Below are 25,248 nucleotides of genomic sequence, written 5' to 3'. Positions count from 1 at the left end.
TATATTTTTATATAAAGGATACACCAACCAATACAAATATATCTGTATGCACATACAGTGAGCTAGTCTTAAACAAAATGTCTTTTTCCCTCAACCCACCTTCAGTGTGGAAAAAGAAGTATGGGTCAAAATAAACAAAACTTTTGCCAGAAATCTTCGAACACTTCGTTAATGAGCCAATTTTTTATATTCTCTATTCACTTGAAAATAATCTTCCATGCTATTTACACCTACCTATAATTTGAAGCACCGAAAAAGTAAGTAATTGATTTTATAATTTGAGTTTACACATCCACAGAACAATCAATGCAATGCATCCTCGTGAATAATGCAATGAGGATGAATGTGTAGCTGGCACAAATCTATTAAAAAAGAAAGTGAATTTAATATGTAGGTGATTATTTTATGCCTATTTCTCTTTATTTTAATGACAATTGTATTGAATTTGATTTATATGTACTTTAATAACTGGCTTTTACTGACATTTCATGCACTACAGAAACTAAATTTCATAATATGCAATCACAAACTCTTAAGCTCATATTAGCCAATACTGTTTTTGTACTAAAACTCATTAATGAGAACATTACTTAAGTACAATTATAAATAACAGGTTAAAAGTAGAGGACTACTGTATGTACACTACACCCATATTCTTGGAGCTTTAATTGTAAACCTTTACTTTGGAGGATCTTAATTTCAGTCTTAAAACAAATTTTATTACAAGTTTAAAACCTGTGAATTTGTATCATCTACATCATTTTGTAACTAGTATTCTATTAGTGTTAATATATAAGAGACAATTTATTCTTGATATGGTTTATTATTGGTACAATAATAGTTTTATTAAAAATTATTTATTTTACTGATTAAATAATTGTAAAGAGGCAATTGAAACAAATTACTAACTTTGAAGATAAAAACAATAATCCAACATAAAAATTGACTAAACACTATATATAGATATAATTAAAAAAATAAAATTGTCATTTACTAAATTAAGACAACAGTGAATACTAAAAGCTATTCTCACAAGAATGTATGGCTTATGATTTCATAATATTAGCAAAGAAATTTACGGATTTAAAAACTAAATATTCAAATCATTTGATTACAAATAAAAATGGCAGACCTACTGGAAATTCATATTCCCACAGCCAAGAAAACATGCAAAAGCCCAATGCCAGTTAGTACCAAACACTACAAACTATTCATAAAATATGTGAGAAAAATTCAGACCAGAATCACTTCTGTGGGCATAAGCGTTGGCATTCAGCCGTCTGAGACTGATTGAAAGTTTCTGCTTCAAGCATCTCTCTTTCATATCAGTGTAAACAGACGAGTCTTTAGGACGGTCCTCTTTGTGTTTCTTCTTGTGCTTCACTTTATGCCGATGCCTGCGATAATGGAGTGCCTCGTATGCCGGGGACGCACCAGGAGACGTTACGTGACTTAACTTTCTTCTCGCCTCTTTCTTGGCCTTCTTTAAAGCTCTTTTTGCTGCTTTAGCACTAGCTGTCTTGTGTTTCTCTTCAGGTTCACTTTCACTACAGTTTTGCACTTTTGCGGGAATTTTCAACACTGTTCCTTCCCCTTGACTGCCAAACGATATTTTAATAACCGGTGTAGTCCGTGCTTTTTTAGTGGCTTCCACGAAAACATTTTCATCCCATAGGTCTTCCATGGAACCGACACTTCTCTTTTTTCTCAGCACCATTTTACCCTCACTATCTTCACCGTCTCTGATGAACTCATCTTCTTTGTCATCTTCGTCTCTCGGACTAGTCCAAGCCTCTTCCACAGGAGGAGCTGGTTCTGGGTTGATTGGCGACGTCGGTAATGACGGATTCAGCCAAACTTTGCTGGGCCTTCGAATAAGGTTACATTTAATATTTGATCTTGTAACTACTTTCCCATTAATTGCATTATTTATTTCATTTGGTTCCAAACGATTTAACTTAGGGATGAGGGTAGGACGCAAGTTTCTTACATTTCTCGTCGAGTTACCCTCATTATTTTGATTATCATTCTCTTTGGAAAGTGAGTTACGTTTGGAATTTTTTGAATGATCTACATTTTCAGAATTTTCATTACATATACTACGACATTTAGAACACAAAACCTGCCTAGGACGTAATCTCACAGTCATACGAGGAGGTTTTAGTCTTGCGTTGGGCTTTGGTTTAGGAGGGTGTAAGTGAGGCAAAAGGCCTCCATTTATTGGATTGTTAGGTTTTTCTTGAAAATATGTAAACCTCTGACTAACACTATAAAATTTGTCATCATCTGTGTTCTCAGTCTTTTTGTTCAATAACTCAGGAGGAGGTGTAATTCCGCACGGCAAGAACCTGAAACAAAATAAAAGGGTTTAGAAAAACAGATAAAAAATCGGATGGTTAAAATAACAAGGTAATGAAAGGTAAAGAAAATTATGTATACAATAATGGAATCAACAATATTTACTAGCCATTAAATAACACTTTGTTACAATAGGTTTCATTAATTAAATTAAAATAATCTTATATTGCAATTATGATCCTATACTAATATTAAAATTTGTTTTCTCTGAATTAATTTCTTAGACAAGTCAAGCATATAAATTTTCAGTAGAGTAAAATGCTTTGAGCTTTAACCAAGTTTAACTAACTAATTTGAATTTATTTTAGGCAAATTCCTGTTATCCAATGGTAACGAGTTGAAAATTCTCAATTGCTGACAACTGTAGCTATTATGTCTTAGCCAGTCCTACATTGTTTGTTACAAAGTTTTGTTTACATCTGGTGTTTAAATCATGCAAAGACTCATATGAAGTAAAATATTAACAAACTAAATTTTTAAAAGTTTATATACAAGCCAATGTTATAATTTTTTAAACTAGAAAAAGTATGTCTACAAGATTCTTAAGACAAAAGATCAGCCATTACCCTAACTGACTTTTTTGCCATATAAATTCGTTCATGACAGAAGTAGAGTTGCCCCGTGAGCAAGCACCATAACAAAGGTGTACATGGGAAAAGTCCAAAGTAAGTCATTCACAAAACCTCCGAAATTACATAGTACTTGAGTTTTTGTAGCAGAAAAAATATTCTAGAAAGCTTTATTCCAACATTTGACACGTTTAAGAAAAACACCCCTAGGTATAAGTTGTTTCTATGCATAAAAATTATACGATCAGTCTCATTATCATTTATAATAAGGCAATTAGCAGAGTACAAGTTTTAGCTTGTTGAAAAGAAGATCTAACTGTAATTCGAGTGTACAAAAATCAGCATTAAAACAGAGAATAGTTGTGTCGTCTGCATAAAGTATAGACATTGATAGTACACTAAAATAAAAAATCATTAATAGAAAATAAAAATGAAAAGGGGTCAAACACAGGGGCTTGGGATACACAGTCTGCAACAACCCCTTGATAATCAGATGAAACATTTTTAACAGTGACAATTTATCTTCAATCTAGCAGGTACCCGTTAATTAATCTTAACTCATTCTTCCTTACACCATAATAATCCGTTTAACTATAAGAATAGTATGGTTTACAACATCGAATGCCTTTGTTAGAAGGAGCTAGGAGCCGGTATCTTTCACAACCTGATACAACCAAAGGTCACGAAGCTCAGGATCTTAAGAGCTCAGAGCTCTTATGTTCCAGAAGCTCCTAAAAGCTAGGCTACACGTTCCATTATTTCTTTTAGTGAAGTCTGATAGGAGACCAAAATTACTCTTTTTTTACATGAAAACTTGTTCATACAAACAATGATACATTAGATCACACTTCCGTTGGTCAATCAATCAAAATATCCTTTATTCATATTGTTTTTATAAACACTGAACAATGTTTTAAAATGGTTATAGGATAATGACCTTGCTCCTTTAACCCTATAAGTGGCGGTCATTTGTGGTCTCAGTGGCAGGCCGTTTTTTGGGTAAATTGCCGTGATCGTTAAACTTATTTTTAGAAAATATTATCTAAGTGATAACCTAGCAACATTATATATTTTTGTTTTCCTTATGAACTATAGAATAAGAATAAATATAATATTTGGTGCCTTACCATTATTTTCAGATTAATATCATTGTAGATGTGTAAAAATATTTTTTTAGAAAAAATAATTTTTAAGTTCTACTGCCCGTCACTTTGAAACTACTGGAGCTACAATATAATGTCAAATTCACAGAATATACACAATTTTATTCTAAACAAATTACTACCTATGCATTTTTTTCTATTTACAAGAACAAAAAAGTTAGAAGGGAAAAACTAAATCAATGTACAAAATGTTTTTTTGTTTGTTTTTTTGTTTGTTGTTTTTTTACTCCGAGTCACTAGTCACTAGGGCTTGTCTTTTACTCCCAGTAGTGTAGGGCCTATAATAGTGGCTTAGTTTGTCATAGCACAGTATATTTCGTAAATATAAAACAGGAATTGTCTTATCGCAAACCCCTCCCCATCCTCAGACAGAGGTCAAAGTCGAGCGGTCTAGTAGATAACGTAATTACAGAATCTCGCCGCCCGTTCAGCTGGTGCGCCGCATTCTTGTACTTTCGTGTTTTACTGTGTGTGTAATAGATTAGTGATGGATGACACTATGAGAATTTGGGATTTACCCAGGAGGAAGAGGGGACCATTCGTTTTTTACAAGATCGTGACTAGTTGCCTAAATCTAAAATATTCGTGGCGGTCGGCAGTTGCGGCTGAAGGCGGAAATCCACTACACTCACTCATCCTTGATATTGCTGCTTTCCGGGCGTCACAGGAAACCCATTATCAATTAATAATCATTGTAAGTTTGTAATTGAAGAGTTGCTTTTTCGTTCTATAATGTTTTTTTTTTCCTATAAATTTATTTGTTTGTGTTCTTCATACTGGTGTAGTCGGTATAATCCCAAAGTACCCCAACATTTTCCATGACGAACGAATAACCTTAAACATTTACTGGTAACACAAACAACGCGATAAACAATAAGATACTGATAACCAAAGTCGCCAAACAAAACAATGACGAGACGAGTAGACAGCTGTTCTCTCGTCTGCCGCCAGGTCAAACGAAAACCGTCGGAATCATTTAAGCCAGCAAACATTAGTAACATGAATACACACTATACTGTATGATATGTATAGGAAATTTCATGGAGAATACGATAGTCCAAACTAGGCCTAAAAATAATGGATGGTTGCGGAGCAACGGCCTTAAATGTGAAGCGATGGCTGTGACGGCGCTTGCCACTTCGCGGCGGCGTAAATCATACGTCTCAGACGGCGCTTGCCACTTAGAGGGTTAAATCTGAATTGTTCAGTTTGTTTTGACAAGATGAAAACTAGAATTAAAGTTGGAAATTAAATAGTGTTTCGCTGCAAAGAAAAGTACGAACAAACACGTTTCTAAAAACGATCTTGAGAAGACTTTTTTTGAACATTCACAATTTGGTATTGTGAATATAATGAAAAATCGTGTACTATTTTAGTTGAAATGAAACAGACTATGACTTCATTCATAATTAATTAATATACTTTTGACGGAATTAGTACCCGCAGAAATACTATTTCAGATTTGCTAAAGTAATTATAAGTACTACGCTGCTCAAACGTTGTTTAAATAAAGTTCAGTTAATTATGTAATCTGAAACCAATAAACTTATTTGACATACAAAAGTATAGCTTCACTATAATACAATTTTAAAAGCATAAAACTTAATTCAGTTCGACGTTATCGCTCAAAATTAATTCAAAGTAAAATCCTGTTTAGAAATCTATTCAAAATTAAAATCATATGTTTCCTTATTGATTAATGGCGGCAAGAACAGTGACGTACATGTCTCTGTTTCACAGTCACATTTATCCTTGAAAATACATAAGTTAATTAAATGTTATTGTTTAGTTTTAATCATACATTATAAGTTAAATTTGTAAATTATACATCAATTTCTAAGATTTAAAACTAGCAAAACCATATTGGTTTTTGGGTATTTATTTACAATACCGTGACCATGGAAAAAGGACTTTTTTTTCATGGGTTGGCATTTATAGCTTAGTATTATTATCACAGGTGCATATAAACTGGGGGGAAAAAATATTATTGTATTATATTGATGCCTTTCGGGCATTATAAGTAATGGTTAAGGTTCAAGTAATTAATTGGTAATAATTGGTAATTATTGCGTTAAGGAGCAGGGGCATCACGTGATCTGGGATTCGACTTTTGCAAGCTCGAGTTTAATTTTTTTTCTAAAAGAGCAAGCAGTGCACAGCACTGCGCAGCGGGCAGGCATCGTTGACAGGATTAACATACTAGTCAGCATAATTTCAGTAACTTATCACTTACCTTAATGAACATCCAACACAAAGGTGTGCCATTACCACTACTGAACTAGGAGGTTAAGAATAGACACGGAGGAACAAAATAGTTCAAAATGGCGTCCCTTCTTTATTTGAGAGAGCCGCGGAGTAATACCAAACTGTCAAATATGGATAGTGTTGCCAGAGGTACTGTCAAAAATAGTTTTCAGAGAATTTCAAAAAATCGTAACTCCTTTGATTTTTGGGGTAGGGTCCAATAAGCGGACCCGGTTTTTTATATCGAAGAATATAATCATCGATACCTAATATTCGCATATCGAATCATAGACTATCAATCGATATAACAGTAATAACAATTCATATGTTTAAATTAAAATGTGAATTTAATTATAACAAATAATAAATGAACATAACCAAAATCAGGGAAACTCATAACTTTAACTAAATGAAACAGAACGAAAATGTTTTTACTGAAGTTGTGTCCACCATTACCTTCTTTTTTTGCATCTGAAGACGACCATGTTAGCTCCTCTGACAGTTACATTTGTTACCTTTCCACAAATATCACATAATGGATTCTTAGGTACTAACCCAACATCCTGAAGCCATAAAAAACATATTTTATCGTCTTTTAAAAGCAATTTCGTGAAGCTTCCTAAGATTGACGGCCATTTTAATACACAATGTTACGTGAAATTTAAAATATTACCTTGTATTATTTGAAAGTGTTTACAGCTGTTCATATAGATTATTTAAGTTGTTAAAAATAATTCATCAGTATCGATTGATTATATCGATGGTTATGATTAAGTAATATCGTTTGCCAATTTCGATATAAAAAACCGGGTCCGCTTATTGGACCGTACCCGATTTTTGTTGCCGAAGAATTTTTTTTTCACTATTTTTTCAGGAAAAATTGTAGTTTTCAGGAAAAAAAAAGAACATACCTTTCCATGGTCACGATATTGTAAATTGATACCGTTCTATTTGAAATATCTATTACGTTATTTAGTTCCTACATTTTGCTTTCAGTTCTTTGGATGATCATGAATATCGATGATTCGATAATCATCATCCAATTATGTTTGGTGGCCACTTAACATACTGCAGCCAAACTTACACCATTTCCATAAATTTCCACACATCAGTTTGAGTGATCTAATCTAGACAAAGAAATTAAAGAAAGGGAACTTAATTGAAAACCCCTAATGAACAATTTGGGTTGCATTAAATAGATCAATACAATACAACACAACTAGTATAGATGCTGAATATCTTAAATTAATTGTAGCATAATGCCCTTATCATAATCATTGCAGCTTGGAATATTTATGGTAATATACTAGGCTGATATGTTTGTTAAATATTAATAAATTAATTGTCAAACTTTTACTGCTTATTTACTGTAGACTAAAGCATATAATAGGCCATTAAAAATATTTTAGATTTAGAAATTTGCAATGAAGCTTCACAATGACCTCCTTCTCCATTGGTCACAAAATTTACAAGGCCATCCATCTCTGATCACTTTATGTTCTTGAAGATATTAGAGATTGCTGTTGTCTCTATGTTAAGATTAAATGTTATATAAAAATAGGTATTCATTTTGAATATATTGAAATGTATATAAATGTAGATTTAACCATCATAACTAGACTAACACATTGAACTTTTTCAGAGAAATATGCTCACAAAAAATTAGTTATTAGTATAGGGCTTACCGTTTCGTAGAGTCCAGTAAAACACCTTGAAACAATTTGTTTTCAGACGCATATGTAACAACTAACACATCTTGAAGTGCTTCTTCAACATTAACAACAATTTTCGAATTTTTTAAAATGTTTTGGCCACTAAACGTATCATGGTCAGCCATGTTGGCTACCATCAGCTTTTCTCATTTCTATTCTACTATCACTAAGGAAAGAGTTATCTGTCTGAACTATAAAGTCAAAGAGAAAAAAAAGACTCGTCAAGTACAAATTAGTTTTGTAATATCACTTGTAGTTATTTAATTCTTTTTATATTGTTACTCGCCTAAAATCATTTATATTGGTATAGAGGCTATAGGAAAAAGTTATTAGAGGAACTCGAATTTAGGAATATAGGTAAATAATTTGATTATCTACTAAGTTCAATATAAAACTATAGATTCAATACAATTCTGGTATAATTATAATTTGTAACGTACACATTCCTTAACTTAATCGTTCCACTATTATTGTCACCCCCCCTCTCTATGGGGTCTATAAAAACTCATAATATCTATCAATGTCTTCCTCAGGATCGACGGTCCTATTCCCGGGAAGGACTCTGCGACCATTCTTGGGGCCATTGGTAGGCAGAATGCTGGGATCTCCGTGATTCTGGTTTATGAGCAGTCTTCAGCTACTCGTAAAGGAAGGAACTGGAGGGTGTTCATTGATATAGAGCAGGTCCAAATGAGGACGCGGGGTGGAGCGGTTGATCATGGGGCTCAAGGTCCTTCAGGTTAATCTGCAGCACAATAAAGCTGCTTCAGCTATGTTCTGCAGACGCTTTCTGTTGGAAGATTTTCATGTGGCCCTGATAAAGGAACCTTGGATTTTTAAGGGTAAAATATCAGGGCTTTCTATGACAGGAGTCAAAATTGTTAGTGCCCAGGTTAATAATGCCGAGCTTGTATTGTTGTAAGCAACAAGGTGAACGGTATTCCTGTTCTGGAGTTTTGTTGCAGGGATCTCGTCACAGTCAGGCTGATGGTGGCTGGGACTGGACGAACCCTGCTGATTGCATCATCATACCTTCCGTATGATGATGTGTACTTTACGCCCTCCAGAGAATTGGCTACCCTGGTGGACCATGTTGGGAGGAGCGGATCAGAGCTAGTGGTTGGATGCGACGCCAACTCTCACAACGAGGCGTGGGGCAGCACCAACACTAACAGCAGGGGTGTCGCTTCTAGAATACATAATGTCCCATAGTCTAGTGATTGCAAATGTGGGAAATATACCTACGTTCCGCACGAGGACGCGTAGGGAGGAGATAGATGTGACCACGATGACGGAGGGTATGGTTAATCGGATACGCGGCTGGCATGTGTCTGACGAGCCCTCTCTCTCTTATCATGCTCACCTGCTTCAAAATCGGAGAACTAGTGCTTGAAAAAGTTCAGTATAGGAATCCGAGGAACACAAACTGGGTATCATACAATGAAAACCTCAGGGCACAACTAGAATCTGACTGTACTAATGGGAAACGGATTCATAACACGGTGCAGCTGGATTTATGTTTCCGTAGACCGCTAGAACAGGCCCATATCATCAGGAGGATATCATCAATCAGATCTTGAAAGTTACAGAATACTTTTCTTGACATATTAAGTCAATCATTCGAAAAAGTATGGCATGAATGCCTTCTTGTTGAGTTGTAAACTAATTTTTACATAATAAAACAATTGTCTTGCTTCTTTACATAAACACATGTTTTCGTAATAACTCGTTTATGCAAATGTACTTCCGGTTTTAGAGTAAACTTAATCTGAATTTTGAGATAGCTGGAACATTTCTTAATCGTCCGCAATATGAAAAAGTGTATAGGTTTTCTTGGATAATAGGTGATACCTTAAAATTAATCTATATTATTCCAAAAGCCCAGTGTTTTACATAATCAAAGACCTTATTTCCTAAAAAGACACGCAAGGTCTCACAAGCTGGTTGATTAAATATCAAATATAGGTTAGTCATGAGATAAAAATTATAAATGCACCTTGCAATTTAGTTGCAAACGTTGCAACCTTGTCACCCCAGCCCCTCCCACTTTAGTTCTACTCTTTTATCATGTTTGCAGACTGCGCCATGGTAGTTCAATGAAGTTGAGAAAATGGCGGAGGAACAGGTGAGTTCGTAAACAATGTTTAATTGTCATTTTCAGTTGTATTTTATGCGTGTTCTAATTCCAGTATATGTTAAATCTTAAGTTTGTTTTTCTTGGCACAAAATTTTACATTGTTATAGCCAGATTCCCTGTATTTTTTATATTTTGGGTTGCCATAATTGCGCAGTCAATGATGGGGTAAGAAGGTAATGTTTTGCCGGGATGAAATAAACAAGTAGCCTAGATGCATTTCATGATATATATTTAATTTAATATTTATAACCACGTTTAAATAATATTTTATGTTTAAATTGACGTGAATAATTCGTTCTGCAATTCAAACAATTTCATGAAATGTCATAATTGTGGTGATATGTAATCATTGACCAAGGCCATAACTTTTTTTTGATTGACAACTAAAGACTATTATTATTTTGAACTGACCAAAACGAGGAGTGAATATTGTTTTTTTTGCAAGCCTACTACTTAAAAAGATCCATTTCACAGTATTTGATAATTTTTCAACTGGAAAGTGCTTATCCAGTGACTAGGATAGCAATAACTTTGAACATAAAAGTGAAGAAGGTTCTAAAACTATAAAAAAATATATTTCCTCCTAAAGGGAGTAAATATCTCTTGGGTATGTGGTAAGCCTTCAGGTAGGGCAGATGGCTTTTCAGTAGAACATTCAGCTATCAGGTGGGATGGTTAGCTTAGGTAGCTTGACAAACCCACTTGTAAGGCGTTTGGTTGTCAAGTAGTGATGGGCCCTTAAGTATGGCGGTTTGCCCTTGGATAGGGCAGTATACTTTCAGGTAGAGAAGGTGGAGGCTGTAGTATAATAAGAGGCCACCACTACAATAGAATCATAGTATATAAGAAAAGAGTAAAAAGTAACTAAATGTTAAACTGTTTTGTTACATTTTATAGATACACATAACAGATAGTTTTTATATAATGTAATTCGTGTCAACATTTTTGTTTATATAGTTTAGATAATCATAAATATGATTCTATTGTGGTGGTGGCCTCTTAGTATACTGCAGCCGAAGGTGGATAATATTTACTATAGCTATGTTACCTAAAACGATCTAAAACCCCTTTAAAAAATTTCTTAAAATAGTATAATTTAATTTCCAGAAAGAATCATTAGGCAGTAGCAAAACATGGTAAATGTGAAATTATTGGCTGTAGTGGCAAAAGAGAAGTTTTGCATTATTAACCTATTGCCATTATCATTTTGAACTAATTTAAGGTTTTAAGGGATAACAATGACAAATAAAGTTATAGAAAATTAATAGTGGTACTACCCTTCTTGCGGAGTAATATTTCATTGATCTACTACATCTGTGCTGGGCATCATGTGGTTTTGTGATCATGAGTCAATCTTGTATTGGTTGTTGCTAATGTCAGCTGTTACGCAATCTTTGGAAACTAAAGTAACAATAACATTGGAATCAAGTGATTTTGACCCAAATAAAAGATGTTTTTGTTAATCTAGACCTTTTGAGAGTACAAGTCCTTATCAGTCTGACACAAGTGCCTCTGGCCATCAGCAGTAGCTCCTTCGGTGCTGTCTCGTACTGATAACAACACAAGGTAGTACTTATCACTAAAAGATCAAACTCTAAATGGTCTGATCACAAATGCCTCCGGCTATTACTGTTAGCTAGGAAACGCAACTGGAAAAAGCAAACAAATACTGTAAATTCACCCAACCATAACTTCTTAGTATCTTGCAAGAAAAGTAGTTCCACATTAATGTTCTAAAATTCATTATTTGCCATTTTCATCCCCTAAAACCTTATATTGTTTTGTACAGGATATTGATTGCAATAGGTTAATAATAGGAATCTTATTATTGATGTGGATAAAACTAAATTGCAAATTAATCCAAACAAATTCAACCAGATTTTGTACAAACGATTAAATAATATTAAAAAAACAAACATAAGTTAATAAATAAGCAAAGATAACATAACCATAACTTCCTAATTTCATATGTATACATACAATATACTTACAATCCACCAGCTAACTTCCAACCACACATAACAATATCTTTTGTCGATATAAAAATAACACACGATTACACAACAAACTCATAATCTTACTCTGAAAAATCATGATGACCGATGAAAAGGAATAAATTACCTTTCTAATATTTTAACCGCTCACGTAATCGACACTCAGACATATAAATAACTTTCAAAATTAATTGACAGTGTAAAAGTTAACAGTGGTACCAGTAATGGATGGTTATCTAAGAGGTAGTGAAGACTACTGCAGGGGTTGGTAGATGGTGCTTTACCAAACTGTTCTGATCACAGAACACTCTGATAAGCAATCAGCACAGATAATGCTGAAAATTAATTGATAACAGGAAGGTGATTACACAAATTTTATATTTGTGTAATCACATGTCATTTTCATTTCAATTATTAAAAATCATAGCCTATTTGTGCTCTAAAACTAGATACTTTTGTTCAGGACAAGCACAATATGTTAAGTTGTGATTTTAATTGGCTATTCCGGCTTTTGACCTCACTGATACCCAAACCATATATTGCACAAAAAGTATTAACGCGCTTAAATTTTAGTTAGCCTACATCTCAATTCGTCTTATTGATCTATGGGGCAGGAAGATTTAGGGTTTCTGGGAAGGATAACAAAATAAGAAGGGGTCATTTTAAGAGGATGGGATATCAGTGTTAACAACATTTAAGTTATGTGGGTATGAGTGGAAAGAATGGGGTCTACCAACTGCATTTGAGAGTTATATAATAACTTTTTGTGTTTTTCATAATTTTGGTCAGAGATCGACCTATTTATTTATGGTTTTTACCATGATGAACTTTATTCATTGTCCTTCCTTTGTTATTTTAGTCTTTGTTGTCATTGCACAACTAATGTTACTATTTAGTTATTGCATTTCCAAATTGGCTGGATTTGGTTGTGTAGTGTAATTTAAAGAAATAGAAGTTGTTTTTACTCTTATGTGGTGCTAGTAACTTTTTCCAGCATTTTCAATGCAAAGGATGTGAGTGTACTTTAAAGTAGACAACTAGACCTATTATTGTGTCCGAATGGCCTGTGTTGTTTTCTTTGCCTACATAATGGGAATTTGAAGTTTTTTTTGTACTTTGTTGGCCATTGTCCTGCTACGTTTAATAATATGGTTCTAGGCAAAGTTGTAATATTTTTAGCTCTCAAGTAGTATAATAAAGCGATCTAAAACCACATATTAACAATTCCTTAAAATAGAATACTTTAATTTCCAGAATAAATGTTTAAGCACTGACAAACCTTGATTGCACAAAAATCATGTAAGTGTTTAAATTCTAGGTTATAACTCAACTAGTCCATCCGGGTGTGTTTTTAGTAATCAGTAGTTTACTGTCATTAAACAGGATAGGCTGTAATAGACATAGTCATGGAAATTATAAATCTAAAGAAATTATTCTAAAATTATTTTTTTAAGGAGCTTATTGTTAAATAGTTCTCACATGAATAAGACAATCAAGGTATACAATCCTATTGTACATACAAAATGTACTACACATATATACACTGATGTTGTATGGTTAAAAGTTAAATATAACTCTGTCAAGTTCTTTTTAATTGTATACCTAAACTTATAGTAGTCTGAAATGTACAGTAAAATCTTCTTAACAATTCCTACTTAACACATATTAATAAAATATTTAAGTCTTTTTTGCCTGGTATTGAGATATTAGGTACTACTTCTTGAGCTTAAAATATACTTGAATATATATTAAAAATGCAAAATATGCAGAGATAGTACAGTAAGTATTTCCAATTCAGCAAAGAGTGGCCTACAGGATTCAGTATCTCTTATACCCAGTTATTCCCCTTATTGCCTTTTTCGGTACTTTGGGATTATACCGACCACACCCAGACATGAATCGTTATTTGACATTTTTGTTCTACTGATTACTAGATTAGCGTAAAACAATATTTCGTCAATATAAAACAGGAATTGTCTTATCGCAAACCCCTCCCCATCCTCAGACAGAGGTCAAAGTCGAGCGGTCTAGTAGATAACGTGATTGCAGAGTCGCGTCACTTTGTTGTACTCCCGTGTTTTACCTCTACATTTCTCCAAACACAAAAATTCAACAAAAACAAACATTACCAAACTATAACTAAACTCTTTATTGAAAAAACACTCAAAACTTGTTTTTATTCTTGATCATATTCCGCCACCCAAAATGCGAGTGCCTCCGGCCATCAGCGCGGTAGTCCGAAGGTGCTGCCGAAGCCCGCGCTGATGTCAACGAAAGAAAAACATCCCTCGAGATAGTACCTATCAGTAAAATATCAAATTCTAGAGGGGCTGATCAGAAATATAAATTGAATTGTAATGGAAAGGCAATTATGTACCGTGCAAATCATGTGATGCCGTGCGGCCTGCCGTAATCGGGATTCTCGAGAAAGATAAGATAACAGCGACAACAATACCTGGAAATGCTTGTAGGTTAGTAATTTTGTAATTACAGAGTTGTTTTTTTCGTTCCATCATGTTTGTTTCTATAAATTTATATTTTTGTGTTCTTCATACTGGTGTGGTCGGTATAATCCCAAAGTACCCCTTTTTCTGCCACTTAAAAGCCTCTTTTGCTCCAGAAGTTTCCCCAAAGATTTATAACCATATAATATACGTACATGGAAAAAGTCATAACAGAATTTAGTTCCAAGTTTCATACTAATGCAGTCCCTTAGCTTTTTATCAAGCAAGTCACTCTTGCTAGCCTAGTACACAAATAGCCTAGTATGTTTATTCCATAGAAACTTATTGTCTACGAAAAAACAGTAATTTAACATTGTTATGTTCAGATTTTTAAAAACTAAAAAGAATTTCTTCAGTTTGTTTCCTTTTTATTATTACTAATTTGTTTGTATTAGAATTACCAGACATTGGAATTTACTATAGTTTGATTTTTTTCTTCTATTATGTTTAGATTTTTATTTTCAGTAAGAAAAGTGTTATCGTCTACATACAGAACACATTTAATATTTATATAACTAGGAAGATCATTAACATAGACCAAAAAAAGGACCCAATTCCCTGTCCCTGTGGAACTTTGCTTGTATTTCTAAGTAGGTCTGATCTCCGGTCTTACATTTTAACAGTCTATAACCTGTCAGTAAAATATGATTTCATCAAAAGAAATTCTTCGCCTCTAACCCCAAAATATTCTAACTTTCTAATAAAAATTAGAAGTTAAAGGTAAAAAGCATTATTTAAATCTAGTAAGGTTGCACATACATCATTTTTTTTTAATGTTCTAAAACATATTTAATAATATTTTCAACTGCTTTAAGACCTTTTCTGAAGTCAAACTGGGAGTTGTTAACAAATTCTGATTCAAAATACTGTATTACTTTGGATGTGACGGGCAGAAGAGAAATAGGCTGATAATCACATTTATGAGATCTATCATCCTTTTTGTAGACAGGAACTGTTATAGTTATTTTTAAACAGTTGAATACACCTTCCGTCATCATCTTTTTTATTAAATAAGCAAGAGCAATATTCATTATCTGCCCTACTTTTTTTAGTATTCTATTCGAAAGACCATAATAATCTACATCTGAGTTACTTATTAGCCTATTAAGATTTATTACGATTTCTGGGCTTATATTAACCTAAGTAAAATTTGCATTACAATTCCAGTTAATATTACTAGTTCGTAACATTTGATATACATTAACTATATCTATATGATCATCATTAAATCCTAATGTTTCTCTAATATTTACAAAATACTTGTTAAATTCAGTGGGAGATATGAGAAGAGATTTCTTCTCACTTCTATTAACATTATAAGAGGAGATTTCTGCTCATTTATATTAACTTTATATCGCTTGGTCTCAAAATTAATAACATTCCAGGTTGCCTTCTAGGTATTTCCATCGCTATTAATATCATTCTCATTTGGCTGATGTTTTGCTTCCTTAACTTAAGTTTAATAATATGACCTCTTAATATGGCAGTTATGCACTTTCTGTGTAACATCAATTATTATCTACTGTAATAAACCACGAGCAGCAAGTTTAAGATATTTTTCTTAAATGTATTGCTACCATAATGTTTTACTTTTTTACAATTGGATAACAAATATTAGTTATTGGAGATTATATCTATAAGATTTTGAAAGGAATCTTCCTCAGATGTTATTATTACATACCAAAACTAGCCAATCTATAAAAAATCAGATTAAAATATTCTAAACTATTTTCACAGATTTTGCCGTAAGACCTGATCTTCCCTTTAGGCATATGTGGTAATTGAGTATCTTTATATTTTACAGCAATCTCGGGCAGCAAGCCCATATGGTCTAATAAGTGTTTAGCAAATAATATCATCGCCAATAAATCCGGCATTATGATTATGATGTTGTCCGAACACACATCTCCCCTAGTCGGTTAATCATGCAAACAAAAAAAGTTTTGTGATCTTAACATATTAAGTAATATATATGTCCTCTTCTCAATGCACCTGACATATCAGCTGCCATAATGCCATAAATACTATTCAAAACTTGAACCTATCTGTGCTCAGGAAAGCTAAGAAGTTCGATAATGTTGTAGTTTAAACATCCACATCTCAGTTGGGTGTTCTATAAACAGTAACCACACACAAGTTTAAATTTGGTAGGTCCACTGCAGCAAAATCAAATTGTTTTTCTATACACAAGTGACCAACTTCAATGTGGTTATAGGTTAAGTCTAACAATTTATGTTTATTTTCCCTTACAAATATTGATACACTCCCGTTTTTCCATTTGGGGGTGACCAAACCTTGCAGGTCGTTGAAAACAAGATGGTATATATGTATAAGTCACATTCCTCATATTCAACCAGTGCTCATTGATACAAAATACATCACAATCCAATTGATTGCTCTAATTCAAGTATTTTATTTATTATAGATTGAATATTTATGAAAAAGAGAGTTTATAAAAGAGAATTCACACCATACAGTTTAATGGCACTTGTATGAGATGTTACACCCACCTCAGTAGACATAGGCCTAGGGTGACTCTATTTTGGATAATCTTTTTTTCAATTTTTCGAATTATAGCTTTTAATAATTTCACTCTCCATCTCTGTCCTGTGTATCGTTGATTTCATGGGAATAAAAAAGGTCTTAATGTAATCATACTAGGTCAGTATTATGACATCATAAATTCGTCCGTGCAATAAAGATCCATACCTATAGTATGAAACTACAAATTTTCCTTTCATTTTAGGTGGATAAACAGTAAAATTGATATCAGGAAATGTCTATGATAAGAAGTTATGAATGTTTTCTACTTAAGTTCCCTCCTTTACCTTTCCAAAGTTAAACCAGGCACGTTTAACCCCTATCAGACTCGAACTTGCGTCTATTAAGTTATTTGTACACACAATAATTTTGGGCCTTACTCTGTTTATCTTATCACCTTTCTCTTGATTTTCCTAATTACTCTTAGTTCTTCTTGCACCTGTTTTAACTACACTTGCTTAGTTTACTTAATCCGTTTATTTACATCAACTTGGTAATGATTGCTTATGTTTTCCAAACTTATTTCACTAGAACTTGGTTGTAACGTGCAATTCAAGTATTATTATTATCCTTAAGCTGTTTCTGGAGCTTTGAGACATTCTAATGCAAAAATTATGAGATTTTTACAATTAACTATGAGTTACTCTATAGTGAAGCTAAAATAGATTTTGCCAGTTCAATAAAAAAAGGACTACATGTTTGCTATCCTTTTGTAAATTTGCTAGGGATAAGGTACCTTAGTACCTTAGTTAAGTTTCAGAGGTTAATAATTAATTTTAGTATTAAATATTAGTATTTTTCATAATATTTTGTTGATAGAGTTGTATTTGAAAGTCTATGCATTGAACTATGAAAACCTGTTTTGTTTTTTTTTCAAGGGTGTGAAAAGGGTCTAAAGAAATAAATCTGGTCGTTTTCTATATGTATCGAACTCGAAATAATTTATTATTTAGTAAGTTTAGAAATTAGCCTACTCTGAAAGCCTTTTGGTAGAATCAAAGCCGGGCTGTGGATTAGTCTTCTACACTAAAACACTATTAAATGTTTGGGAAAAGGAGATTAGATCCAAGACTTAGAGAAAGGCCTCAGAATTCAGAAAATAAAAAATATTAATTTCTCCATATGAAAAAGGTTGGTGAAGACTCCTAGAATTAAGCAAGGAAAATATACAATTAGTAGCCTACCTTGGATGGTAGCAGGACATGGTCTTTGAAAACATGAAAACATCTGATGAAGGTGAATCTAAACGAGACTGATGAATGCTGACCATGCAAAGAGATAGAAGTATCAGTGGAACACGTACGGTTAAACTGTTTGCTATTTGCAAAACCAGGAAAAAATTCCTAGGAAATTATCTCTTGAGCCCAAATGACATCAGAGAACAGGAGTCCTCAAATTTAATAGGTTTTTGCAGAAGCCCCAGATTTAAAGGTGGAAAGTAAGTAAGGGAGGAACAAAGGTCCTTTCAGGATTAAGTGCAGAATCTTAGGCTCTTTACCTCATTAAAAAAAAAAAAAATGAAATTGTAGCCAATTGTAATTAATTATTTAAAAAGTAAATATTCTATAGTGGTCAAATGAGACGAGAAAAGTAATAAATCTGATAGTTTTTATTTTGTAATTTCTAAAAATTTAGAGAAAAATATTGATATTTTTATAAATTTGCAATTAGAAACGAATGTTGTTTTTTAACATGGGGTTTTGTAATATTACCATTTTTTGTTTTCTTAGGACAAGAAGCTTAGAAAATTGCACCTAGTCCTATAAGGACCTTTGCGCTGCTTCAGGAGTGACAGGATATTTTGGATGGGTAAGATTGGGAGTAGGGCCGTCTGTGGAAAAGTGTAGGGCACTAATCTTAAGTTATGTCCCCCTAGGAAGAAGCAGAAGCCAGCTCTGAATCAGCCTGTCTAGTCAAAGCAGGCAGGGGGTGGCACGCCTTTATGTCTAGGTTGGCAAGAGCCTTTGACTCTTAGGGAACAGACCCCACCAACTCCAACAGTCATCTCCCGCAGTAGAATAGACCTATAGAATTATCCTTGCGCCCCAGAATGTCGAAATTTGCGGTTAGCGATGTGCCGCTCCTGGACATCCATAAGGTTCCCCAATTTAAGTGACATATCGGTTTTTGCTGTGCACAGTGGTAGGTTCAACTGGAAGGTATAAACCAGCCAGAAGTGAACCCTTCTGGGGAATATTATCATACAGTGTATACTTCCAATTATTATATTTCGTGTTACTAACCACACTTGATTAGGTGTACACCTTGTAAAAAACAAGTTTTTTTAATCCAATTTGTAACTAAACTAGTGAAGTAGCCAGAGAGGTAACGTATAGTATATATTATAAACCAACTATGAGCTTGTGATTCTGCATTTCAGGAGGTTCGGCAGCTAGAGCTGCTCTGCAAGCAGCTGTATGAAGCCACAGACCCGTCACTCCGTGTGCAGGCAGAAAAGGCCCTGGTGGTGTTCCAGAATGCTCCTGATACTTTGTCCAAGTGTCAGTTGTTGCTTGACCGCGGGGACTCGTGTTACGCTCAACTCCTCGCAGCCACCACACTCACCAAACTTATCTCACGCAGCGCTCAATCACTCAGTCTTCAACAAAGAGTTGACATTAGTAAGTATTTCATACATTACTTTGTCAGTTTTATGTAGTTTTGTATATACAATTTATTGTATATCTGTAAAAAAATTGTTTCTATTTGAAATGTGTTTTATAAATTATGTGTATTCATATTTTTACAACGTGATTGTGATTTGTACAAAATGGTGGATGCATCTTTAATTCCTAGGTGTAATTTAACAGTCGATAACTAAGATTATAAGTTTTATTTCAACAATGTAGGATTTGTGTTGAATTGTTTTAAATATACTGTATGATTTTTTTTCTTATTAGATTTTAAAAACATTAAAAAAATGTAACCCAACATAACTAGCAAAATAAAGCCTCTATAAAACAGTTTTAAGATAACATTTATTTTTTATACCCAATACCTGATTTGAATTGGACTATTTTCGTAGAGAGATCACTTTTAATGAGGTCTTTAAAAAAAGTCTTCTTTATGGGCAATATGTTGTGTCAGAATTAAAAATTATTCCTTATCTTTTTTACTATATCAAGGTTTTTTTTATAAACAATGGCTTAGTTTTAACTTGAAGAGGAGGTTTGCAAGATTGTCAGAAAGAATCTAAACTAGTTAAGTTATTGTTTATTAAATTCAGATGTGTTTTATTTTTTAGTATATTTCACAAAGTTTAATCTGTTAAATTAATCTGTTTAATTTTGTTTGGTTAATCGATAGATGTGTTACCAATTTTTCTATATGTTAATCTTATAACGCTACTAGATGTGGTAGTTCGTAATGTATTTAACACATTGCCCTCCTCTTCTGGGTTTGTTTGGTATTATATTGCTTATTGAGGGATGCTGTGCTACTACCTGTATTACTAATTCTCTTTTAAACAGGGTGGCCACCTTACTAGGAAATCAGGAATCTCCCTGTAGAACCGGGAAAATCTCAAAAACAAATTTATGTCTCTAAGAACTTAAGAAATCAAGAAATAATTTGAACATGAAATTAAAAAATAATTTTACTACTCCTGGAATCAAGAGTTGATTTATCCCAAACATCATATTTTATGCAAAGTGATCCTCTAAACTGAATGACAATCAACAACTTGTGGGTAACGATGTTGCCGAGTTGAGCGCACGTTTAATGTTGCCAACCGATTGTCTCGGTTTAGTTTGTGAACAACTGTTCCTCACTCACGTTTTGATTGGTCTTCAAATTACATAGGTTTAAAAAAAGTGAGGTTATGTTTGGATATCACAGTCACGTCAAAACCAACTGAACTACCACTGTTGTCAATCTACAGATGGCCATTCGGCTGAATTCCCCACAAGCCAGGTTTCTTCATCGGAGTGGCATTGGTTGGACGATGACTGGTAGAAATCTCTTCAGTTCCCCGCATACATGATCGGTCAGACAATTCGAACTATTCAAAGCAAATTTCCCAACCAATCATTACACGTATAGCCTTACATCTTATTGTTTCATAGTCCATGACTTTAATCTTATGAATTTTGACCTGAACCAGAGCCTTTCTTTTATTTATTTACTTTATAGTTGCTCAGGTCGCAAAAGCGGTCTGCTTTTAAATTTCCCTCCAAATAGTTCTTTTAATGTCTGATAGATCGGGCGATCGTCTTCACTTGTCTACTAATAGTGTTTAACAACGGTCTATGTTTAGAGTTTTCAAAAGTTTTATAAATATCCTACAGATCGCAGTTGTATGTCGAAGTTGAAAAATCATTCTTATGAGTTTACTCTCTGCTTTTTAGCGCTTCTGATTGGGTGTTTTCCTAAGTTGTTATTATAATACTTTTGAGGTTAGTGACACAACTAAACGACGCAGACGTACATATTGGCGGGTTTAGTCTAGACAATGGCGCGGATGTTGTAATCACTTCGCCCGAGCCGCTTTATTTAGACTATGATTCAGACATCATCCCTGCCACCCCGGAACCTTGCTCGCGTGTTATCGTTCCTACATCACGGATACCCCAGCAGGTCGTTGTTCCATCTGAACGAATACCTTCACAGCTGAATATTCTAGTATACAATAGCGAGCGATACGATGTGGCGCACCATTGCTGTTCGTGCGGCCGCTGACCGTAAATTAATTCGTGCCCGCGCGCCAAAACAATACGATCCGCAATGGGTTAATTTTGTTGTTGCTGATTTTATTGTTAAATTTTCTGTACAATACAATTAACATTTTACAAATGCGAATAACAGCACAAAAAGTTAATTTTTCATTTTTAACCCTTTGAACCCCAGACCAAAATATTGATGGTGGGAAAAACTTACCAAAACCATTTGACCTAAGAACTACAGAGAATCCCCGGAGCGGAAACAGCTGTATTGCATACTGTTCGTAAAAAAATTAATATTTTTGCTATTTTTTATGCTATTGTCTTTTATTACAAACCAAAATGTACAGAATGAAATTGTGTACACAGAAAAAGGTTAGTCTGAAGTATAAACAATTGTTTAACAACATTAAAATAACTTTGAAATATATGTTTTTAGTTTTTTAGGTAAAAAATAGATTTTAAGATTTTTTAATTCAAAAATAAGAAAAATTACTATGGGCACCCACATTTCATTTTTCTAAATTTAGTTTTATGTATGTCAAAAACAATTATATTGATATCTCTAAAGATAAAGATTTTGCAAACCGTGATCTCACTGAGGCCGGTTGGTCATTGTCCGGAGTAGGCCTAGCGGCGGCGTTACCGCGAGAAGTAGATAGCTGACTAAATGGCATTTCTTCGTCATCTGAGTCCGAGATAGTTGGCCTATAGGTAGGATCAACATCAGTTTCATCACTGAAAATTGATGAGACGTCAGACCAATCGTCATCTGATAGGTCAACATCCAGTTGTCTGTCCAATTCACTCGGGTGATTTACAATGTTGTCACTCATTGTTCACAGAACTGATTATTACTATAAGATTAAAACTAAAGAAAAAGTGACTAAAAACAGTCCTCAATTACAACATTTAACTCAATTCACACGCACAAAGACAATATACGTAACATTAGACCGCTTTGTAAACAAATACAGCTGTAGCAACAAAGAGTAATATATTTTTTTTGAGCATAGATTTTATTTTAAATACACTATATTACTAACAAAAAATTTGTATTTTACTAAAATACTCATAAATATATGTATTAATACTCGTAAAATAAGTATTTTACGGTTACAAATAAATATGTATTAAACGCATATACCATGGCGACTATATTACGTCGCCCGGGGATTCTCGCATCTTCATTGGCTACGATACATCGTGGCTGCGGGGATCTTCGCGTAGTTTCTCTCGGCGACGATATTTCGTCGCCTGGGGTTCAAAGGGTTAATTCCTTAGAGTTATAAAATCATATGATAAAAATTACACACAACATGTAATATATTATTTTAAAGTAAATATACTTGTTAACATTGTTTCAAAATTATAAAACAATATGGTAAAAATGGATATTTGGTAATTTTTATTTTTATAAAACTGTGCTGTCAAGAGTGTTCAATATTTACCTTATTTAGTTGGATTACTAGTAAGATAGTACACTTTTGTCACTATAGAAACTATACATTTACCTAACATACAATTTTTCAGATTATAAGTATTAAATCCTTAAGGGGAGCATGTACCTTTTTCGGGTCCCATGTTATTTAAATGGGAGTACACTGCAACATGTCGGTACCATTATCTCCTAAACTATTAGACATATTGACTTTAAACTTTAGGGTTTTGTTCTACATTAACAGCTTTATATTTTCATGCCTTTTTTTTTTTAATATCTCAATAAAACAAAAAAATTATCGTGGTAGCAAATTTAACAAAAAATTTTTTTTTTTAATTATGTAAATACAATATTTTTTAAAATTATAAAAACATAATATATATTGATAAAAAAGCATGAATCTACTCACCAACTAGTCTGCAATAAGTGTGTAAAATTTGAAAGTCTGTAAGTCTAATAATTGTTTCACAACGTGTTCCGAAATGTCACAAAACGGTACTTTCGGTAAAACAGCTTTTAAAGTTTTAGTTACACTTCAAAACACATAATCACTTTAAAAAATCCACCTGGACAGTAATCATCTTCTTCATTTTTACCTCTTTTTTTCCTATCCTTCTTTTTTATCCTCTTCTTTTTATTTTCTTCTTGGACTTCTTTGTCAGCTTTTTTAACCCTATTGGAATCGATTTGTTGAAGGCCTTCAAGTTTTTCTAACAAAACATCATCACCATAGGGATTGTTTGCCACAACATGAGTAAACCCCTTAGAGTCCCCATCTCCAAGGTATTTTGTGTATCGCACATTGAGTTTAGCCTCAGAGCGGCGACAAAGAGTCAGAGCTCCCGCCACCTCCATTCCACCACTTGTACCTGAAAAATTTGCCAAACAAGTACCAGAATTTTTGTGCTGTTTCAATAGGGTTTTGTCATGGCTTAGAGGTTTTCTGACACATTTATTACAATATTTGCTGAAACACTCAAAGTCCATAACCTTTCCTATATCGAAGGATGTTGCTGTCATTACGCCGTTCACAGAGGTGAAGCCTCGCTTCTGCCAGGTACCGTCAAAAGCGGCTGCTATATCACGACAATCATCATTTAGGCTACGAACTTCATCAGCTGCCTGTCTAAGTGAACATTCACTTACCTCTGTTACAGCAGTAAGCAGTTTTTTTATTATATTTTTCAATTCGGTTGTTTTGTGGAGCGATATTCATCACAGCAGAAAATACCCTACCAGAAATCTAGGCCTTTGCCGATTGAACGTTAGAGCATAAACATATCTTAGATTCAACTCATACATATTTCTAGACACACATTTGGAGCTTATTACTGAGTCAGTATGTTTACATACATTGCAACAAATATTTACACGATGTACTATTCCACACTTGAAGTCTTCAATCTAGGCTTATGTCAATGCAGTCGGAACTACTACAATATTTTACATGCAGTGAAAGATTTTAATTAGGCCAGAAATCTGTTGTAAATCTATTATAATATTTACATTGTTTATGTCATAATCACTAAATTTAGGCAACTTTGAATCATTAATCTTCTTAGAACTAGATGATTGTTTAGGCCTAGGCCTATTAGATTCACTTGTACCTGGAGAAGCACTTAGTCCTAGTTCACTTGAATTTTTTACGAAATTGGTTACCTCTGTAAGACTGTTTATTGAACCTTTTCACTCTAGGCATGGCTAATACACAATAATATCACTTATTTATATAATAAATACACACTAAGAGTCCAAAGTTTTGATCACTGGCACCACACAAAATAGAATTACACTGACAAACCCTGTTAGTAAACATAAACAATAACAATAATATCAATAGTGTAGGTTAGGTAAGTTACAGATGACTTACATCCTTCAAATACATCTAAAGCAAGCAGTGCTACCAACCTAAAGGGGAAAAACTTAA

The 25,248-nt window shown here is 33.6% G+C and overlaps 2 protein-coding genes across 5 annotated transcripts in view; one reads left to right on the top strand and one right to left on the bottom strand.

Annotated features, from left to right (window-relative positions):
- Positions 1 to 8,213, bottom strand: part of LOC124353149 (PWWP domain-containing protein 2A-like) — a 33,582-nt gene extending 25,369 nt beyond the window's left edge. The window contains exons 1-2 of the mRNA XM_046803012.1: positions 8,020 to 8,213; positions 1,240 to 2,348 (exon numbers count right to left, since the gene is read on the bottom strand). Coding sequence (XP_046658968.1) covers positions 1,240 to 2,348; positions 8,020 to 8,183 — 1,273 coding nt within the window. The 5' untranslated portion in view covers positions 8,184 to 8,213. The remainder of the gene's footprint in view (positions 1 to 1,239; positions 2,349 to 8,019) is intronic.
- A 1,892-nt stretch (positions 8,214 to 10,105) lies between these two features.
- Positions 10,106 to 25,248, top strand: part of LOC124353147 (exportin-7) — an 83,606-nt gene continuing 68,463 nt past the window's right edge. For all 4 annotated transcript variants that reach the window (XM_046803011.1, XM_046803009.1, XM_046803010.1 and 1 more), the window contains exons 1-2: positions 10,106 to 10,171; positions 19,603 to 19,843. In XM_046803011.1, coding sequence (XP_046658967.1) covers positions 10,157 to 10,171; positions 19,603 to 19,843 — 256 coding nt within the window. In that variant the 5' untranslated portion in view covers positions 10,106 to 10,156. The remainder of the gene's footprint in view (positions 10,172 to 19,602; positions 19,844 to 25,248) is intronic.

The sequence above is a fragment of the Homalodisca vitripennis genome, chromosome 1, assembly GCF_021130785.1.
Source record: "Homalodisca vitripennis isolate AUS2020 chromosome 1, UT_GWSS_2.1, whole genome shotgun sequence".
Taxonomy (NCBI): Eukaryota; Metazoa; Arthropoda; class Insecta; order Hemiptera; family Cicadellidae; genus Homalodisca; species Homalodisca vitripennis.
Note: the sequence above shows the minus strand (reverse complement) of the source record. Positions and strands in the feature narration are given on the sequence as shown.